Source organism: Neovison vison, chromosome 5 (assembly GCF_020171115.1).
Source record: "Neovison vison isolate M4711 chromosome 5, ASM_NN_V1, whole genome shotgun sequence".
NCBI classification, from domain to species: Eukaryota; Metazoa; Chordata; class Mammalia; order Carnivora; family Mustelidae; genus Neogale; species Neogale vison.
Window position 1 is genome coordinate 90,691,797 of NC_058095.1, and position 21,970 is coordinate 90,713,766.

A 21,970-nucleotide genomic window follows, 5' to 3' on the forward strand; every position below is an offset into this window, starting at 1 on the left:
TGGGTAAAGCGTGTTCCAGTGTTGGTGTTTATAGGAATCATTCCTAAAGAAACAGGCATGTATGTCACAGACATGCTTATCGCTTACATTATGAGAGTCAAATAACTGGAAATGAATTAGTTGTCCAACAGAGGGGTTTCCTGAATGCTGTCACTGAGAATGCCCAAGGGGACAGAGCGACAGTGTCTGCCCACTGACGGGACTAAAGGTAGAACAAGAGCACAGCCCCGGAACCTTCCCTGCCCCACTCTGTCACATACATGTGCACACACGCAGGCCCACACACACACACACACACTACACTTAGAGGGAAAGGCAGAGAAGGACGCCGTGTATTATAGGGAATCATTCATTGGTAGAAGGAACATGCCTTCCTTTTTTCATCTTTAAATCATTATTTAATAAATAAACACATTCTGGATAAAGCCTAAAGAACTCTTTTACGACCTAACTTGTTAGCAAGAAATGAGAATATTTAAGATATAATTTTAATATTTGATAATATGCCCATTAGAATAGTTGAAACGTAGACTATCCAGAAAAATGAAAGCATGTAAAGGTGTCTCATGGACCCAGACATTTCTCTCGTGGTTTCTGCTTTTCCAGGCATGCTTCTAAAAGGGAAACCTAGCACAGATAAGGAAAACAGTTCATCTGGGGGCTTCCCGTGATCTTTGTTCTTTCAGGAACAGTCCTATGTAATAAAATGTTATTTGTATAACGAAGTTGGAAAGGAGGGGAATCACTCTTCTGTTCTGCAGACAGACACAGAAGGCCATATTGTAGGATTCCAGGCAGAGGAAAATCCAAGTCGAGATGAAGTGGCCGCGACAGAGAGAAGAGCAGTGGTTGCAGGGACTGGGGGAGGGACTGAGCAGTGAGCGATGAGGAGCGCGGGGGTCTCTGTGACGGAAACGTTGTAGAACGACCTGGTTGTGCAACACTCTGAATGGACCGAATGAGACCTTCATATCCCACTGCAAAGGATGCGAGTCAAATTTTATGTAAACTCAAATTCTACTTTATTCAATTAAATCTCTTATGTAATTATATACATATACACAAAACAGAAGGAATATAAACAGAGCAATGAGGGGAATAGGAAAAACATGTTTTCTGGTTGTAACAAGCACGAGGTGCTGCTCAGGAGCCCAGCCTGCTTGCTCCACGGAGGCAGGGGGTGGCAGCTCAGGGGTCGAGCCTGCTTGTTCCACGGAGGCAGGGGGCGGCAGCTCGGGGGTCGAGCCTGCTTGCTCCACGGAGGCAGGGGGCGGCAGCTCGGGAGCGGAGCCTGCTTGCTCCACGGAGGCAGGGGGCGGCAGCTCGGGGGTCGAGCCTGCTTGCTCCACGGAGGCAGGGGGCGGCAGCTCGGGAGCGGAGCCTGCTTGCTCCACGGAGGCAGGGGGCGGCAGCTCGGGGGCAGGACCCTGCTGGTCATCCAGGAATGGCCTAAGGCCAGGTGGCTCTTCCGTGGCAGAGAAGTGAACAAGGGCCCTGATGACCATCTGCCCTGGCCCCAACGGGTCAGAGGGGGTCACTGGTCTTCCAGATCCATTGTGATCCGCCGAAGCAGGGAAGGCAGGGGCCAGCTCAGGCCCCAGAGGTGCAGCGGGTGCCAGAGTGGCTGCTGGAACGACTTCCTGAGGCACAACCTGATCTGGCTCTGGGGCCGGTGCTGTAGCTCCAAGAAGAGAAAGCATCGTCAGCTTGATTGACTTCCCTTTTGCCTTTCCCTTTCCCCACCACCACTCAGCGTGGTCTGCCTTCAAGACCCAGCCCCTGGAAGTTGTCCCCAATGGAGGCCCATGGGGACAGGGATCTGAGACGTCTCACTTCTCTCGGCCCAACGACAATCTACGGAGGCTTCCTCAGGGTGGCCCACCCTGCCTCCTCCTCAGGCCCACATCAGTCACCCCCAGTCCTCCTCACCCCCAGCCTCTGGCTCTGTGGTCTCAGCGCGCTGCCTTTCTGGCAACAGAAGCTGGGCACGGCGCTGCAAGTCCGAGCCCGGCACATTGACCTGCAGGTAGGCCAGCAGCGCGTGCAAGCTGGGAAAGTCCGGAGGCTGCACAAAATCCCCTGGATATCTTTCCACCCACGTATCCAGGATGGCATAGACGGCCCTGGGGACAGACATGGAGGCAGAGAAGTCAGAGCACAGGGTACGCATCCAAACCAATATTCCCGGGAACCCCTGTGGGAACCTGGGCCCCTGGGCTTCCAGCTCCTGTCCCAGACCTGTCGGACTCCTTGTCCACCTGCGACCTGGCAGTCCTTCCGAGACAGGCCTGCTCCCACACAGCAGGCTGGCCAAAAGCCGCTAGGAGTGGGAGTCCTTGATCAATGGGGTGAGCATTTCTGGACTTCTTAGGGGAGCTGGACGCACTCCTCAGTCTGTCTCCTTGCCCACGTGCCAGTTGAATTCAACTGCATGTGCCCAGGGAGGGGTAGTGTCTGACCTCTTAATTATCCTCACTGCACTCGCCTCTGCTCCATGAAGATCCAACCAAGGAGGGAACAAAGGGACTCTGTCTCTAGCCAGGCCTTCCCGGGACCCTCCACATACCTCCACCGTTACCTCCTCTGCCCATTCACTAGGTATGGATGGACTCTCCTGTGATCTTTAGGTCTGTTTCCACTGACACTCACCTCCCACAGGGTGTGGGATGTCTGCTCCCTGAGCTCTACTGGGTCACCACTCTCCCTGAGCCCCCTCTGAGCACCCAGCATGCAGGTGCCAACAGAATGCTGTGCGATGGTTCCTAAATCCTGCGTTCTGGGTCCCAGAATTGGGGTAGAGAGAGAGCTGGGAGGGCGCAGGGATGGAGCATGACCCTCTCAGGGGTTGAAGCTGTCCTCCATCCCCTTCTGCTCTCCCACAGTGCTCACACACCTACCTCAGCTCCCCAGGGCACCTTCCCAGTTTCCAGCAGAAGCTCTCAGACCTTTACCGTAAAGCAGGAATCACAGAGGTGTGCGTGAAGGTCCAGCAGCCCCTCGAACTCATAGTACCCTCACTACCCTGCTGGAGAGGGAAGGCCCTCCTGGAGCAGCCAAAGCTTACTCACATGTTGTGCTGCTCCTGGGGCCCGCCGACCTCGTCATCCGTGGAGTAAACACATCCGAATCTAGAGGAGGACAGGGGGCATCGCATGAGATGTCTGTGGATGTTGGCTCTCACCGCCTGACCCTCGACTAGCCTGCAGCCCCGGGGTGCTGTCTGTTCTGTGCAGGGACCCCATTCAGCTCCTAGATTATTGCCTCCACCTACTGGGGCTTCCTGAATGCTTGCTGAATGAAAGGGCCCCAACCAGCCCATCACCGATATCTGAGTGGGCCTGGCCCCTGCTCACCCTCAGGGATGCCTGCTCTGGATTCACCCAGACACAGACCCCAGAAGGAATCTCAGATCTCCCTTTCAATGGCAAAGGAGCCCAGCTCAAGATCACAGTGAGAGTCAGGGATGAGGCAGAGGCTTCATCATGAGGGACACGGGAATGTTCAAAGAGCATGCCCACAGGCCCAACAGCAGACTTTTCCACTGGCGCAGTCTCCCAAGTATTCTTTCCCTACAAGACCGCCCTGAGTCCCTATAAAACCTCTGCCCCAGTTAGGAGCAAGGGAAGCTTGGGGAAGCTTGGGGTCCTGCCAAAGTCTCACAACCAGGCATTGGCCAAATCCCACGGAGCAGTTAGGGGCAGGGGAGGGTGCTCACCTTGCAAAGAGGAGTGCCAGCACCTCCTGGGTGGTAGCAAATGTGCGGTATATTTCCAGAAACATATGAACATAGTTTAGATCTTGTTTTATGACGGCAGTCACCAGGTAATCAACAATGGCCTCCAAGGAACTGGCCCGAGTGTTCCATAGTATCGAGGTCTTATTCCTTTTCCTCGTTGAACCATTTTTCCCCTGAGGTGAATCAGAGGAGACATGAGTCAGTGCTGTGGCCACCAGGAGGGTTGGGGCTTGGAGGGCAGAATGAGCCCCCAGATCTCAGGGACTTATGCAAGAGGTGGGACAAGAGAGCCCAGAGTTCGAAAAACAATCGCCTGACTCAGTGTCTCATTGGGTTCAGCCTAAGGCTCTTGGTTTTGCTTCAGGTCATGGTCTCCGTGTCCTGAGAATGCGCTCCTCGTAGGGCTGTGTCCATAGGGCAGTGTCTGCTTGAGGATTCTGTCTCTCCCTCTTTCTCCCCACTCTCCCCCTGCCTCCCACTCAATCCATCAATCAACCAATCAATTAAGAACCCTTTAAGGAAGGGGTGTCTGTGTGGCTCAGTGGGTTAAAGCCTCTGCCTTTGGCTCAGGTCATGATCTCAGGGTCCTGGGATCGAGCCCCGCATCGGGCTCTCTACTCAGTGGGGAGCCTACTTCCCCTCTCTGTCTCAGCCTGCCTCTCTGCCTACTTGTGATCTCTGTCTGTCAAATAAAGAAATGAAATTTAAAAAAAGAAAGAAAGAAAGAAACCTTAAAGGAAAAGAGAAAATGTTCTTGATATCCATACAAAGAATTGAAAAAAATGATGTCTGAACTTGCTAGTATCTCAGGTCCTTTTGTGAGCGGAGTATTGGTAGCACGTCCCTGCAGGAGTGGCATGGATCCTGTAATTTCTCATGACATAGCCCATTATTTTTATTCTTTTGAAAGATTATTTATTTATTTATTTGACAGAGAGAGAGAGGGGGGTCCCAAGTAGGCAGAAAGATAGCCAGCCAGACAGGGGGAAGCAGGCCTCCACGCTAAGCAGAGACCCTGACGTGGGCCTCGATCCCAGGATCATGAGACCATGACCTGAGCTGCAGGCAGAGGCTGAACCCCCTGAGCCACCCCGGCACCCAACACATCTCATTCTTGAGATGAGAACACAGACGTTTTAGGTGAGAGGGCTTAGGATAGGAGGGCACATAGGCTATAGGATGCAGCCTGTTCATTGGCCACAGAAGAGGATTATATCCAGTCCTGTCCCTGTAAAGGGCTCGATGCCGGTGATAAATGACTGGCCTTCCGGACTGCCGTGCAGTGCAGTGAGGCCCATGTTCCTCACCCTAGGGGCCCCAAAGATGTGTTCCATCAAAACAAAAGCACAGAGCAAGAGACAGAGTACCATGGGCCCCATGTCCTTTTGGATCAGAGTCTCTCAACTCACTCTTGCAAATGATCATTTGCAAGATTTGTATAACCTGAGGAAGGAACTGTTGGGCCAATGGGGACCCCTGGGAGCACGAGTTAGGAAAATGCCTAGCACAGGGCAAAAGGAGTCTAGATAAATGGGATGAGATCTGGTCTAAAGTCTCTTTAATGATATTCCTATAAGTATGTGGACAATGACCCTGGTTCTGTCGAAGTCGTGGGCAGGACCATGAGGGCCAGTTTGGGAAATAGATGGGATGCAGATTCATGGGAGTACAGGACTCTAGGAGGCCAGGCTGGCTTCTAGGAAGTGGGGCCCTTGGTGCTGCATCGGCGCCAGGGGGTCGGGTCTCCCCAGCACCTGCACTCACCCTGAGCCAGCGCCAGACTCCGTTGGCCCTGTGCGGCTTCTTGTCCTTCGAGGAAGGAGAGCAGGGGATGTCAACATTCAGCTCCTGCACCATGTCCTCTGGAGCGTTCTGTAAAGACAGTGCCCGGCAGCCAGGCAGGAGGCCTTAGAGCCCTGTCTGGAGGCCTTTGCTGGTCTTCAGACCCAGGGCGCTCCATTCCAGACACACCACAGCCCAGGATGCAGACCCCTCCCCCAAGGAGAGAAACGTGGCCCAGCTTCAGGGCCTTGGATGTGCTCTGGCACAGCTAAGAGGCACCTCAGGAATGCCCTATGAACCCAGCCCACCATGACATTGTGTGAACAAGAAGGGATCACCAGGGTATCCACTGTGCTCACCCTCCTCCAGCCCATTAACGGGAAACCCCACATATCCCTCCTCCCCTCAAACTCCAGAGGAAGTGTTGGGGCTTCCCTAGGACAGTTTAGAGGGGTGAGCATCGCATAGTCTCCTCAGTAGTAAGTACCTTATGGCATATCCCTCGAAACGCCCTGAGGCATCGTGGGGGTGGTTTTAGCCAATGTCTCCAGGAAGGGAACAAGTCATTTTCCTGGGGGTTCTGGTCCCCAGAGCCCCGGGATGTACGTAGACAACACAAAAACATCTTTCTGTGTCAGACGTTTCTGTCCAAATAGCCCTGATACCGGACTAGAGTGTGGGTCCTGGTTGCAGGGGTTACAAGTTGTGGGCCTTTGTGATCCAGGCAGTGACATCACTGCCTGTGATCCCCTCCCAGGGCCCACTCCTGGTTGGACCCCTACATGAACAGTGCTCCCCTCTGCCATCTCCTCATCCCCCTTCTGCATGCAAGGACACATCTTATCTGTACAGTGACCCCAACACACCCCTCTCCACAGGCCCCCAGGGAAGGTCGGGGAGCAGCCAGGGCCCCAGCTTGCAAACACACCTAGTTTCAGACACAAGTCTCTATGCTTACCTGGTTTGGACCTTAGATAAGCCATTGTGCCTCACAGGGATGGTCTTCTCTGCAAAATATGGATGATTCCAGCATGTCTTTCTATCAGATGTCCACAGGCATAGGTTGGATAATAGCTATGATGTTAGAGGAGTGCTGTCACAGGTAGGAAATACCTCCCAATTTCCTCCCTCCTATCAACTTCTTGGAATCTACTAGTAATCACATCCCACCCCACATTCCCTCCTGGGGTGTGAGTGTTTGTGTGCACAGGCACACTCGCTCCTGTGTGCACACATGTGTTCATCGGTGCTCACATTCTGGAGTCCCAGAAGACGACAGCCTCACCTACAAAGGGCTGGGTAATAGCTTCTCAAGAACTTAGGCTTTGTATTTTTAATGAAATCCCTTAGTAAGGGACTGGAGTCTTGGCCCTTGGCCCTTGGGTGGGAACAAGTTATGCGGGTGATGGGGCTATGGATACATCCGAGGGGAGGCACCTACCCGAAGGAGCCTACTGCAAAGTTTCCATCGACAGACAGATGCATGATTGAAACACTTAGGTGTCTACCCCTGTCTGGGACATTCCTGGCTTAAAAGTGTTCAAGGGGTGAAGTGGGGTGATATCCCAGGTGTGACAGCATGATCTCAGTATCCCGGTGGTCCGCAGAAGGCTAGGTGGGGTCCGAATGCTTCAGAGTTCCCAGACATCAGTTAGGGAAAATGGCTGAAAACCGTGAAGCTACATCCTGGCTTTCTACTCTGTAAAGCCCTGTACTCCGAATCACAGCATAGTTGGGTGATCACTTTCCTGGGAGGAGTCTAGAAGAAGCAGAAGCCTTGGCAAGACCTCCGACACCTCACAGTTGGTCAGTATGATCTTCATAGCCGTCCTATGAGATGGTAGGACAGGTGTTAGGACCATTTCACAGATGAGGAGACTGAGGCTGGCAGGCAGAATAACAGCCCACCAGTGGCCCAGTAACTACACAGAGCTGGGGCAGGAAACCAGGCTGCCTGGCCTGTCACTGCCCCATGGCGCCAGGCACCCCTTGCCATCACTGTGTGCCAATCATATCCGGGGAAGTGGCATCCCTGCCATCCAGTTTATAATCTTTTGGGTTAAAAACAAGAGAAGACCACCCCTTTTCGTATGTGTAGTTGGGGCTAGTGTGGACAAAGTGAAAACAAGGAAATGGAATAAAATAACAAAGAGCCTCCACCCCTCTTTCACACTCTGGGAATTATGTGAGCAACTGCTCTCCCCAACCTTGAACCTTGTTGCTAATCTAGTTTCCACATTCCTCTAGGGTCATTCCCCAGTGTGACAAAGGAAAGGAACCAGGCTCTGTGGTTTAACAAGGCCCAGCCTGGGCAATAATCCAGTTACATGAACCCAAACCCGAGGCCAATTAAGCAGGGTCTCCCCCAGTGCTCCCTCCTGGGAGAGGGTCCGCCTTGGTCCCTCTCCTAACTCCCCCCACTCAGTCCAGCTAATGCGGGCCACACCCAACAGCTAAGACTCCTCACCTGGGACCCCCAAGTGTTGTCTTGAGAGCCCCGGGGACACTGCGTTCCCACCCACTGAAGGAGGAAATTCCCACCGCTACCCCACTTGCAGGGTTGACGAGTTAGCATGAACAGCTGCGTGCTGCCGCAGGCATGCCTTGCCCTCCCCTCCCAGCTCCGTGCAAGCACACTCGCAGCCACGTGAGAGCCCTGGCCAGCACGCAAAGCCTCTGGGTTCACAGTCTCGTCCTGTGGGCAGGCGGGAAACAGCCGCGGCTGATCTGGAACCCTCAGAACCAGTGCTGGGCATAAGCGGGGTGGGGTGGGATGGGGTGTGGACACTTGCCCAGGGGGCGCCTCACCGGGTGTTCATCCCAAGATGCTAGTCCTCCTGGGTTCTCAGGGATCAATAGCTCTCCCAAGGTGTGCTTTCCCAGTATTCAGATTCTGTTCCTACAAATGATCTAGGAGGGCAAAAGCATTCTCAATACACACGGTCAAGAGTGCAGGGGATGGTACAGCTCTTTGTCATTTTTTTAATAATCTCAGGCGCACCCTCGAGCCCTCCAACAGAGGGAAGCGATTTCCGCCCCTTAACCGTGTCTCCTCAGTTAGCAGGGCAGGTCACATCTAAGGCTGGGTTGGGACTTAAGATTGCTGGAACCCGAGCACCCAGTCAGTGCACCAGACGGAGGCACTGCAGTTGGCGGATCTTTCCAGTTTCGTTTGGGTAGAAACGATTGCCTTTGTCGGGCACTAGGTGGCTTCATTCAGGGCTGTTTCCAGACCTTGTGCCAACGCAGCTCAGGAAGCTTCACCTTCGCTAATTGTGAGCTTTGGATTTGAGGACAGCTTCTGATTTGGTGATATTTCTGTTTATCTTTGGATGCATTGAATTAGACGGCAAAAGGCTGGAGCTAAGGTTCCTGGCAAACTGCCCCTGTCTCCAGCCTGCTCCCAGGGCAACGACAACAGGCCTGGGGGACACGACGCTGGCGGGAGGGCAGTGCTGAGTCTCCTCTGCAAGACTGACCGTTCATTCACACCTGAGTGAACCTGCCTCCAAGCCACCCTCCAGGAGAACTTTGGAAGACGAGAGACTCATGGGTGCTCTTCAAACAGCTTTGTGATATCATAGGAAATGTGATTATTCCAAAGCAGCTGCAGTTGGACTCTAGGAAATCCTGTTTAATAACTCAGCATCCCCCCGCCCCACAGATGTTGAATGTGTGCGAGACACTGTCCAAAGTATCATTCACCATCTAAGTGATCCTAGCTGGGCTGCCCCCTAGGGGCAAAGCATGGAACTAGACGTGGTCCTTGCTCTTAGGGATCTGACATTCCCATGAGAGAGACAGACGATCAGTAAATGAGCAAACACAAAACAAGGTCATTTTAACCACAGTAAATGCTATAAAGACAATAAGCCAAGAAATGTGATCAGGATTGCCTGGCTGCGGAGGACAGCTCTGAATGGCATGACGCTGAGTAGAGAAACCTCTGAGTAGATGGCATGTGAGCCAGTTTGAATGATGAAAAGGAGCCAGTCCTGGGAAGATGGGGGAGTAGTTCCCGCCTGCAGAATCAGAACATGCAAAGGCCTTGGGGTAGGAGGACTGAACAGTGGATGCCAGTACAGCTATGAGGCAGAGAGTAGGCCAGATAAGCTCCAAAAGAAGCAGAGCCCAAGCCCAGGGAAACCCTGACAGTGGGTTTGCATTTCATTCTTGATATGATGGGAAACCACAGGAGGGTTGAAGTGGTGAACGGGCACCTTCCGGTTAGTGCTTTTGGAACAATCCCTCTGGCTTCAATACAGAGGCACTGGGGCACACAACCCTGGATGTGGCCAGGCTGTTGAGACGTGACTTGGTTCTGGTCACAGCTCTCGGGTCATCCGACAGGCTGAGGTCATGGAATGAGTCCCTTACACCTCTGGCCAGTGGGGTCTTCAGATGTGACCTACAGGGGTGAACCAGTTGGATCATGAAGCAGAACTGATCTTATAAAATGGGGAAACCAACTGGAATAGCCTAATGATTAACATAGGCCCCAGTCCCCTCTGCCCCCCGGCTCTTCCAGAGTGGGACAGACAGCACATGGACTGGTAATGCTTCCCTTGGGCCCTCTGTCCTTGGTGGGGTGACAGGAACAGTGGGACCCCTTGTCACACTTTCTCCTCAGGAGCTCACACTCTTCAGTGATCCCATCAACCCCTCTTATCAGCAGCCTCTGCTCCCTTGCCGGATGTCCCTCCATGGAACCCCAGCCCTAGGCAACTGAGCTGTGCTAGAGGAAGCTGCAGACTCTGAAGGTTGGCATCTCCATAAAGCCACAGCCTCCAGCCTCACCTGCCTCTCAGCTCTTACCCTCCACCGTCACCTCCCCACCAAACTCTGGTCTCTGTGTTGTGTTCTCTCACCCATTCCCAATAACAGCTGTTCCAACTCCCCTGCTCACTCACACCTCTGTGGCCTCACCAGCAAATGAGCTCATCTGCTTTTCTGGTAAACAGAAGCCTCCATACGGGAATGTCCTCAGGCTCTGTGCTTCCTATCCTCCCCTCCCAGGACCAGACAGAGGCGGCTTTTCTCCCCCATGTCTGGCTTCCCATCCCCTCCTGTCCTTTGCTTCCATCGCTCCTGCAGCTTCACCCCCTCCCCTCTCCCCACGTTCATCGCCCACCCCTCCCAGCAACACTGCCCGTGGACAAGTCTCTCTCATCTTAACCAAAAGCTCCTGGGATCCCTCACCGCCTTCAGAGCCATGTCTCCTGTCCCCAGCCCCGCCTCCTGAAAGTGCCGTCCATAGTCACCCTCTCCAGCCACTGCCCCCCCCCACTCCTGACAGGAAAGCCTCACCATCTTGATTTCTGTCCCCCTCCCGCCCACTGCCCCACTCAGGCCACCTCCTCTTGGGGCTCCTGGCACACAGGTGGGCCACTTCCTGACCCTACTTCTGGTGGGGTCCTCATCTTCGTCCCCAGCCTCTCAGCATATTTGACAGCTCAGACCCACTCGTCCCCCTCTAAATACTTTCTAGTTTCTCACACTCTCCTGATTTTCTTCCCTCTTCTCTGGCCGTTGCTTCCCAGTCTCCTTCTCAGGTTCCTCCTTTTCTCCTTTTCAGGTTCTTCCCATTTTCTAAAAATTCATGTTTCTCGTTATTTTGTCGTAGGCCAATGATTCTCAAGAGAGGACAGTTTCAGGCCTCAGGAGGGATCTGGCAATGACCAGAAGAAATCGTGTCTATCACAAGTAGGGAGCTCTACTGGTAGAGACCAGAGATGCTGCTAAACACCCCGTAATGCATAGGACACTCTCCACCATGGAATTATGCAGCCCAAGGTGTCAGCAGTGCTGTCGTTGAGAAGTCCTGTCCCAGGCCTTTGTCTCCCCACTTCTCCATGCACCCATTCTCCTGGGCCAGCACCTTTGTCCCTATGTCTTTAGATACTAGGTTTGTGGTGATGGACCTCACCATCCTTTCCTGTGGCTCCAGAAGGTCTGCCTGCCTTCTGGACATTATCATTTGGAGCTTCAGCTGTCCAAAACCAGTGTAACTACGTCTCCCCATGGCAACCCAGCCCCCCACCCCAGCCTGATTCTCTTCGTGTCCCACCTCCTGGAGAATCACACCAACTTCCATCCATCTGCTCACACAGAAGTCATGGGATCACCGTCCCCCACCCCTTCTCCCTCCCATAGTCGATCTAATGCTGCAAATATATTCCCTCTGCCCGCTCGGCTCCCTCTCCTCTCTGGTTCAGGCTCCCAGACCTCCAACTACATCCCTCCAATGGCTTCCTAAGCAGGTTCCCACCCACACTCTCCCCACCACCTCCAACCCACTTCCCATCCTGAAGCCAAAACAATCTTCCTAAAATGTCAGTTGGATCACGTAACTTCCCTGCTAAGAGCTTTTCAGTGGTTCCCCATTGGTCTCAGGACAAAAGTCCAAATTTCTGACCATGTTCTCTCTGCCTTTGGTCACCTAGCTCATGCTTGTCTCTCCAGAAGAAGTTCTCACCATTTTATCCCTTTCCCAACCCTCCATGCCCCCCAGCACCAACAATGAAGTTCAGTCCCTGAAGTGGGCGCTATGTTCTCCCTCACCTCTGGGCATTTGCCACTTACGTCCCTCTGCTTGTAACACTGTCCTCCTGCTGCTCGCTAACTCCCAGTCACCTGCCAGGTCTGAACACAGACACCTGGCTTCCACACACCTTCCCAGGAGTCCTGATTCCTTCTAGCTACACCGCCCATACAACCCATGTTTGCCAGGAGAGCATATTCCCTCCGGCAAGGGTTCACCTACTTGGCTCTCTGCCCTAAGCAGTGGCCCTCTGCAAGGGCGGATGGTCCCTGACCGGCTACAGGGCCAGCCACGGGACCCCGCATAGCGCCTGACACCAACGAGGTGCTCAGCAAACGTTTGCTCTATGAATAAATAAACAGATGCTTTTTAAAAACTTTCAGAGGGGCACCAGGGTGGCTCAGTCAGTTAAGCATCTGTCTCCAGCCCAGGTCATGATCCCAGGGTCCTGGGATGGAGCCCCACATCGGGCCCCCTTCTCAGCAGGGAGCCTGCTTCTCACTCTCCCTCTGCTTGTGTTCCCTCTCTCACTGAGGCTCTGTCTGTCAAGTAAAGAAATAAAATCTTAAGGAAAAAAACTTCAGGAGCTGAGTTACTCTATACTGTGACAAGAATCATAATTCAAAATCACTGAAAGGCCCATTTAAGCTAAACTCTACAAGGGTTTCTCTACTAAGACTACTTACTATACGGGTTCGATTCAACACAGCAATTTGTGATTCTTCCAATTAAAGTGGCTTGTCCTCCTGAGGGATGAAGAGAGGGGAAATGAATGGCTTGCTTGGCCCCCTGGATATCTCAGATGTCTACCCTTCGCAGGAGCCGGTGTGAAACATCAGCAGGGTTGAGGACGAGTGAATTAGGGGAGATTCAGCCACGGTCCACAGATCCGACAGTCCAACTGATGAGTCACGGCGTTAGCTTTTTTTGTTCATCAGATATTTTAAATATGGAGTCTTGGGTACTGATTTTTTTTCCAGTCTTATAATTATACAACAATATCTTTATGCCCCCATGTTTTCAGAAAGGCCAGGATGGGTCTATCTCGGAGTGCCAACCAGAGTAGGGATGGGAATCTGTGCCAGCCTAGGACAGGGTGGAACGGTCAGATGGTACCAGGTCAGTCACCAACGCACAAAGGCAGGAGACAGGAAACGGATAGGGATGTCACCTGCTTTACCACAACAGAAAGGTTCGTGCTGCTGACAGCATCTGCCTCCAGGTGAACAGTCCAGGTAAGAAGGTAGGCGAAGGGGTGAGTTCACTCTGCTCAGGCCAACCTCAGCAAACCCTTTGGAACCCCCCTCCCCAACCAGTAAGAAAAGCTGTCTCCACATCTAGAGACATGTCTGGTTGTCTTTGAAGAAAACGGGCAAAGCAGGCTTCCTCCCACAGAGTACAGGTATCCTCCAACTACACAGATTGTCCTTCAGGTGTGTAAAATCTCTCCAAGGCCAGAGCTGCCCAGTGTTTCCCTCACTTGGAGAGCCCTGAGCCCCTGCTGGCAGCGTTGGTGGTCCCGCCCCCTCAGGGAACCAACAACCCAGACTGAGACTTACGTGTTGCAGAGTAGAAACTGTATGCTTGGGAAAAGCACCTCGGATAGGTTGTCTGTCCTTCAGACGGGACATTCTGTCCTCAGCACACTTGGACTCTGTCACCTAGGTGTGTATGGGGGGCGGACAGGACAGGGAACAGGAAAGTGGGAAATCAAAATCCACCTAGAGCTTTCCAGCCAAAAGCTGCCTTCAAGCTAATGATTTTGAATATAAAATATTTATCACTAATCCTACTTTCAAAACTCTACATCCAAGAAAGACCTGTGCCAGTACTTGTGGTATTAATAACTTAGAAGGGAAGCCTCCCCTAGATGGTGAAGGGTCAAGGCTGAACAGATTGTTCTGAGTGCCAAGAGCCTCTGTCTTAGAAGTTTCTTCCTCAAGGTGGGCCTTTCCCTGGATGCCCCTCATGGACCTCCACCCCCAACCCACTCTCTCCTGGCAGGCCTGGCCAGTCGCCAACCTCAGGCCCCTGCACAGCCCATTCCTCTCCCTTCCGGGTAGAGCAGTGACGCTATTGTCTACGGACCACATCCTGTGACGACAACCCCTCGGGGAGGCAGCACACAGAAAAGGCTGACCTTAGTGCCAAACAGACCCGGGATCACGGGCTGTTACTGCCATTTGCTGGCTTTGGGAGTATCCTTAAATTCCTCCAGCTTCAGGTTCATCATCTATAAAATGAGTATGAACCACTTTAGTCACAGACCCTTGAAAGTAACAGAAATCTATTTAAACTGACTTAAGCAAAAAAAAAAAAAAAAGTAATTTACTGAGGGAGTTCTGTGGTATGTCATGGGATCCAAGGGAGAGAGGAACCAACTAGTAATTTCCAACCACTATTCCTGAAGGTGAAGGAAGAGGGCAAACAACAGGCTACCTGACACACAGTAGATTCATAAAACATCAGCAGCTGTTGCGAAAAAGCTACTGGCACCTTGTCCCAGTGTCTGTCTCTGAAAACTGAGGGTGACAGAGAAAGAAAGACATTTTCCCACATTTGTGAACTTGGTATCTGTTCTGTCACCATCCTTCATATTCCCACTTAGACAGTAGAATTTTCCAGGTGCCGTGAGGGATTTCAGTCTCATTTGGGTCATTTCCCCCACCAGATCCTAATTTCTTTCTTATATGCTCTGCAGCAGGGGCAGAAGGCACCGCAGCTGAGCTGCAGAGAGGAGGAGCCTGGGGTCAGGAATGGCCTCCATCCTCCCCACCTCCCACGGGCCATAGCAGATAAAGCCTTGTGCTTGGGCAGCTCCAGATACGTGAGGGGAACATAGAGGGAATGGTGACCAGGGTCCATGCCCCACCTGTTTACTATCTCTATGGCTTCCCGTCTGGGGTTCTGCAGACTTCCCCAAGGCCCTCCCCCACCCCCCCGCTCTCTCTGCCTTGTGAGTGGTTGTTTCCCAGGGTTCTCAGAGTAGCACGCCACAAAGCCCGCCACCTCAACTGCAAAATATTCTATGAAGCAACATATGATCAGCCTCAGTCCCACAGACAGACCCACTGCCTGGTGTTGAATCAGAACTTTGGAATCACAAAGACCCGAATTTTTTTTTTTTTTTTTTTACATAACTGTTTAAGCCATGGCTTCATTTTTATTTTAACATCTTAATTTTATTTTTTTCAGTGTTCCAAAGATCCGACTTTAAATCCAAACTCCATCATTTGCTAGTTGTGTGGCTGAGAGCAAATTGCGCTATTCTTTTGTTCCCCCATTTTTTTAAATGATGGGAAAATACATATAACATAAAATTTAGCATTTTAATTGTTTTTCAAGGCACAGTTCAGTGGCATTATACACGATCCAGACTTCCCCACCATCCATCTCCAGAACCCTTCTTGCCTTGCAAAACAGAAACCCTGTATCCATTTATATTAGTCCGGGCTCTCCACAGCCTCGAAGGCACATCCAGAAATAATGCTTAACCAGATATCTGGGTACCCCGTGGCCATAAAATTAACCATCACACCATTAACACTGGCTCCCTCTTCTCCCTTCCTCCCAGCCCCTGGCAACAACTGTCCTACTTTCTGTCTCTGTGAATTTGACTACTCTCAGCATTTCACATATGGGGAACCACACCATATTTGCCCTTTGGTGACTGGTTCACCGTTTACTTTACTCAGCATAATGTCTTCAAGGTTTATCCATGCTGTAGCATATGTTGAAATTCCCTTCTCTTTGGGGACTGATTAATATTCCCTTATATACGTATGCCACATTCTGTATACCCGTTCCTTGACATTTGGTTGCTTCTACCTTTTAACTATTATGAGTAATCCTGCTCTGAGCACGAGTGAACAAGGATCTTTGGAGATTTCACCCGATCTTTTAGATATATATCTAGAAGTGAAATTGCTGAACCTTATGATAATCCTATATTTAGTTTTTGAAGGAACTACTGACTAGTTTTGCACAATGACTGGAACACGTGCCCACCAATGAGGCACAGGGCTCCAATCTCCCCACATCCTCTTCTGCCCTTGTTATTTTCTGTTTGTTTGTTTTTTGATAATTGCCGTCCTATAACAGGTGTGAAGCATCATCTCATTGTGGTTTTGATCTGTGTTTCCCTACTAATTAGTGCCATCTTTTCATGTGAAGAACAGCCATTTGTGTATCTTCCTTGGAGATACATCTACTCAAGTGCTTTGTCCACTGGGCTCTTTGAGTTTTCCTGTCGTTGTGTTTTAATCATAAATATACATATATATATTTATTTATTCTGGATATTAATCCCTTATCAGCTATGATTTGCAAATATCATCTCCCATTTTATGGGTTGCCTCATTCCTCCATTGACCGTGTCTTTCAATGCACACAATTTTTACTTTTCATGAAGTCCAGTTTGTACAATTCTTTAATTACCTGTGCCTCTGCTGTTGCATCCAAGAAGTCATTGCCAACTCCAACCTCATGAAGCTGTTGTCCTGTTTTCTTCTAAGAGTTTCATCATTGTAGCTCTTATGTGGAGATCCTTGCTCCAACTGGAGCTAATTTTTGTATCTGGCATTAGGTAAAGGTTATTATTTGCAAGCTTATGTCCAGTTTCCCCAGCAGCAAGTGTCAATAAGATGGTCTTTCCTCTCATTGCGTGTCTCTTGGCTCCCTTGTCAACAGTTCATGTGACCAAAAACACAAGAGTTTATTTCTAGGCTCTCTATTCTATCCTGTTGGTCGACATATCTGTCTTTGGGCCAGAACCACATTGTTTCAATTACTGCAGCTTCTTAGTTAAGTTCTAAAATCAGGGAATGGGAGTCCTCCTACTTTATTCTTTTTCAAGACTGTTTGGGCTATACAGTATTTAAAGCCTTAATTTTGTCACCTGTAAAATGGGGATGATGCTTGCATCTGCCTTACCAGATCCTGTTTGTGTACATGTGTGTATTAGATGAGATAAAGCACAGAAAGCACTTTGCATTGAATATGGTTAAGTTATAGATTAAAATTTTCCATTAATATTGATCAGTGATAATAATGGATATCATTATATTATTATATTATATTACCATGATAATAATGATGGATAAATATATAATTTTTATTATATATAAATATGTATTTATATAGAAACATATAATATATAAATGAGATAAAAGAAATGAAAATGATAGATAAAATGATAAAAAAATTTCTTTAATGAGTTATTGCCTCTTCGAAAGTAACAACTATGATATACTTGCATGTGTAGCCTGCATCTTCAGGAAGACTAAGCCAATTTCTCAGCTTTTATTGGCCCTGTCTCAGCATAAACAAGTTTAGGCTGGCATAGCCAAGTCTGTGTTCAAACCACAGCTCTGCCACATAAGAAGGCTTGTGGTTGTCAGTGATCAAGATGGCACCATGAAAATAAAATCTTTAAAAAGGAAAAAGAAAAGAAAAGGGGTGCCTGGCTGGCTCAGTTGGTTAAACGTCTGCCTTCGGCTCAGGTCATGATATTGGGGCCCTGGGATTGAGGCCCCGCATCGAGCTCCCTTCTCAGTAGGGAGCCTGCTTCTTCCTCTCCTCCTGCTCATGCTCTCTGTCACTCTCTCTGACTCTCTCTAGTAAATAAATAAAATCTTTAAAAAAGAAAAAAAAAAAAACAGAAAAGGAGGCACCAGGAGCTGGTATTCAACTCTGGCTCCTACACTTTCCATTGAACTATGCAATGTGTTCTCATCCACTGCCACAGTCCCAACATTTGCACACTGACTGCCATTCCTTCATCTTCGACTCCACCCCACTCCCTGAACAGAAGGTAACAATCAGAGTCATCGTTTCTGCCTAATACCAAAGCCAGGAGACTCTCCCCCCACTTTCCAAATTATTCCTGTAGAAAAAGAGCTGTTTAAGGGGCACCTGGGTGACTCAATAGGTTAAGCACCCAACTCTTGACTTGGTTCGGGTCATGATCCCAAGGTCGTGATCTTAGGGTCATGATATCGAGCCCTGCGTGGGGCTCCGTGCTTAGCAAGGTGTCTCCCTCTTGAGATTCTCTCTCTCCCTCTGTCTCCATCCCTCCCCCTCCCAAAATAAATAAGTAAATCTTTAAAAAAGAATACATACAGAGTAATACCTGCAGTGAAGACGGAGCCAGGTTTAACCCCAACCTCAAATTGCTTCTGTTTCTTGAACTCCTTTCAGAAAGCACACTAGAAACAGAAAGAAATTCCAAGTGAGTTAAGTCTAAGTGACAGAGCAACGTTTGCCAAGCACTCTCCTGTTGTGTTCAGAACCTTGCTCCAGGTGCAGGTTGACCGGGACAGTGCTCCCCTCCCTGCCCCAGAGCTCGCTGTAAGCTGGACTGTGGAGTGATCCCAGGACATGGGCCAGCAGACAGGTTCCAGCGGTCTGCTGCCCAGAGGCTAGACAAGGATAATACCATTATAATGTATCAGTGAGGGTTCAAAATCAAGGGTCAGGCTCAAGGTCCTTTTTTGTGTACCCTCGTCACTTGCTTCATGTAAGTCTCCATGGCATGAAATAATCTGCGATCACTGCTCCAGGAAATGTATCTCCTGATTCTGACCTAAAAGGACATGTCTGGTGCCTAGCTTAGTTTCGGGGATGAAGCCAATAAACATGGGTGATGTATGCATCGTGGACAGAAATAAGGCTCCCCAGAGCCTCTTTGTCCTAATTGCTGGCTGTTAAACTTTGTACTATACCCTGAAAAAAGGTGAACAGAATTGCTCTGTTAAATTGGTGAAAAAGTGTCCTAATATGTGATAATTGATAGATTGTCTTATATAATATTTTAATGCAAGGCAATGAAATCATAAAAAAAAAAACCCACAACACCTTCAGATTGCAGTTTTCCTCTCCACAGAGATTTGTCTTCCCACAGCTGGAAGATAACATCCTTGTTTACCTTGAGTGTCATAGGATTCATCATTCCCTGGGAAGGTGACACTGGGTCTTCCCAGCACAAGCCCTTACTCAGAGAGGAGACGGGAAAAGAGAGCAGAAAATCAGTCTTGGAGCTTCATGTTACTCCAGATTTGTGAGAAAAAATTCTATTTACAGACTATAATAACCTTTATTTTTAAAAAGATTTATTTTAGAAAGAAAGAAAAAGGAGTGAGGGACAGAGAGAGAGGGAGAGAGAATCTCAAGCAAGACTCCCACCCCCATGCCAAATGAGAGACCAACACAGGGCTCGATCTCATGATGCTGAGATCATATGCACACACACACACACACACACACACACACACACACAAAACCCACATCCCGTAGCATCACCACACCACTTAAAAGATATTGACTGTATTCTTAGCCCCACTACACAGTTTGACAGACCGGGTCACAGTTCTGAACAATGGTAAAATAACTCCTCCAATCTTGGGAAGCTCCAGAAAATTCTGCAGAGTGGTAGGGTTTTAACTGCAGCAGGCACAGGATAGCCCTGGCTCTGTTCTTCTACTTTATGGAATAGCTTCCACCCAAAAAGGACTCCACACACGATTCCTCCGATCACACCAGCACATGTGGTTGGGGAACATGGCCTCCATGCCGGGAAAAGCAATAAGCAAAAGAGTATGAACCAATCTGGGCACTGGACCCTGACCATTCAGCTCTTGGAAAGACAACCAGTTGCTTCCTGTTCATTTTCTCAGACCCTAAGTGACCAAGTCAAAGTCTGAGATTCTCCAGATAAAAGGAACCAGAGAGGTGCATGGAAACTGATGTAAAACAGTGGCCAAGAAATGTTTCAAAATGAAAAGGCAATTTGTAGACCATCACATAGTGTGGGTTCCTTTCTGCACATTGCTTGTGTGCTATTAATGTAGCATATATGTATATTTAGAGTACATTCTGGAAGAATATTACCAGGATTATGATACAATGATTATTGTTTTGAGGCAGAATTTTAGAATACTTCAATTTCTATTTTACTTTGACATTTAATTCTTTGATAATAAGCTCATATTAGTTCTGAAATCAGAAAAAAAGTTTTAATTTTAAGGAACAAATATGCAACCTAAGGAGTTCAAACCCATCCTTTTTACATATAATCAGACATTATTTTATTAATGACAGAATGATAGACTAAAAGTAAGATTATCTTAGCCCAGATAAGTACCATCAAGTCCCTATTTATTTCCTCATAGCGCCATAATTTAAGCCCCAAAGATATAGGATAGTTAATAGGATCTGAATCATTTTTTTGCTCTGACAGGAAGGCACTGAGCAAATAATCAGAATTGTTGAATAAATTCTATATGGAAACTTACAAACTTGATTCTAGTTTGTATCAAGGGTTCCAATTACTGCAAAGGTCAATGCTGGACTCTACCTCATTTTCTTCTTCTTTTTTCAAATAATATTGCACAAATAGTTACATTCTATTATGTCACTCAATGACAAATAATAAGCATTTCCCTACATTGTTCAAAATTCTTCAGCAACAACAGGTGTTGGTGAAGATACAGAGAAAATGAAACCCTCGTGCTCTGTTGGTGGGAATGCAAACTGGTACAGCCACTGTGGAAAACAGTATGGAGGTTCCTCAAAAAATTAAATATAGAAATGCCATACGATCCAGTAATTCTACTACTGCATATTTACCCAAAGAATATGACTTTGAAAAGATCCATGCAACCCAACGTTTACCGTAGCTTTACTTACAATAATCAAGATATGGATGCAGCCTGAGTGTCCATTCACAGATGATTGGATAAAGATAATGTGGTACATATTAACAATAGAATGTTACTCAGCCATTAAAAGGAATGAAATCTCGTCATTTGCAAGATGGGTGGGGCTTGAAAGTATTCTGCTAAACAAAATAAGCCGGTCAGAGAAAAACAAATACTATATCATTTCACTCATATGTAGAACTTTAGAAACAAAACAAACGAGTTTAAAAAAAAAAAAAAGAGAGAGACCAAAAAACAGACTCTTAAATACAGAGAACAAACTGATGGTTACCAGAAAGGGGGGGGTGGGAATTCTTCAGAAACAGAATTACATGATTTTAAAACCATGTAATAAATAGCTATCATAGCTATGTAATAAACAGCTGTGTCTTGGTTGATTTGGCCATTTGCCTCTCGTTAGACTTTTAGGTCTTTCATTAGCTATTAGAGATAATCATTATTTATCAATACATTAATTTCCTAATTTGATGAATCATTTTTGCTCACTTGTTATGGGCCAGTCACTGTGCAAAGTGCTGGAATGCAGCAACCCACAAAGCAGACACAATCTTCCCAGCCAATGGAGTTTATGGTCTGGTTGCAAGACATCAGCCAGCCAAATGCCTACATTGCTGTACACTGCGCTGACCACTTGGATGAAAAAGTGGAGTTTGACGACAGCTTATAATTGGAAACCTGACTGCCAGGATCTCAGTTGTGCTTCCCCACCCAAATACATATGTTGAAGCCCTAAGCCCCAGGACCCCAGAGTGAAATTAGAATTTAGAAAGAAGATCATTGCGGATATAATTAAGATGAGGGCGTTTGGGTGGGGGCCCCATCCAATATGACTGGTGTGCTTATTAAAAGGGAAAATTTGGACACAGAGACACACACAGGGAGAGTGCCACATGAACATGAAGACAGGTTACCAACCAAGGGGAGAGAACCCTAACAGATTCTCCCTCACAGCCTTCAGATGGAACCAGTCCTGCTGGTGCCTTGGCTGCAGACTTCTGGCCTCTGGCACTCGAGACAATACATTACTGCTATTCAAGCTGCCCACCCCGCCCCCATCTGTGCCACTTGGTTATAGCAGCCCTAGACGCAAGAGGCCTCTCTGAGGAAGTAACGTTAAGCCGGGACCTGACAGATATAGAGGAAAGGAGAATGTGCTGAAATTAAGATGAGGGGTCTCATAGGCATTGGATGTTG

The 21,970-nt window shown here is 48.8% G+C and overlaps 2 protein-coding genes across 3 annotated transcripts in view; both read right to left on the minus strand.

The window, feature by feature from the left end:
* Positions 1–21,970, minus strand: part of LOC122906968 (ubiquitin carboxyl-terminal hydrolase 12-like) — a 233,103-nt gene that overhangs the window by 104,984 nt on the left and 106,149 nt on the right. The window lies entirely within an intron of this gene.
* LOC122906966 (ral guanine nucleotide dissociation stimulator-like) lies at positions 1,773–11,457 on the minus strand. Of its 2 annotated transcripts, XM_044249493.1 has the most exons (9): positions 11,015–11,457; positions 9,739–9,926; positions 8,327–8,428; positions 6,960–7,348; positions 6,477–6,592; positions 5,501–5,608; positions 3,716–3,909; positions 3,069–3,128; positions 1,773–2,123 (listed from the first exon to the last, which is right to left on the minus strand). In XM_044249493.1, exons 6-9 carry the CDS (start codon positions 5,591–5,593, stop codon positions 1,910–1,912), a joined length of 561 nt encoding a protein of 186 aa, XP_044105428.1. In that variant the 5' UTR covers positions 5,594–5,608; positions 6,477–6,592; positions 6,960–7,348; positions 8,327–8,428; positions 9,739–9,926; positions 11,015–11,457; the 3' UTR covers positions 1,773–1,909. The 2 variants fall into 2 exon arrangements, with proteins under 2 accessions (XP_044105428.1, XP_044105429.1); XM_044249494.1 differs by lacking the exons at positions 9,739–9,926; positions 11,015–11,457 and having other exon boundaries at positions 8,327–9,730.

Excerpts from the sequence above, each read along its gene's own strand:
- LOC122906966 (XM_044249493.1), bottom strand. The coding sequence starts at position 5,593 with ATGGTGCAGGAGCTGAATGTTGACATCCCCTGCTCTCCTTCCTCGAAG. Across the intron at positions 3,910-5,500 it reads GAGTCTGGCGCTGGCTCAGG|GGGAAAAATGGTTCAACGAG; the intron begins GTGAGTGCAGGT and ends GATTCACCTCAG. Across the intron at positions 3,129-3,715 it reads CTGGCACTCCTCTTTGCAAG|ATTCGGATGTGTTTACTCCA; the intron begins GTGAGCACCCTC and ends GTCCTCCTCTAG.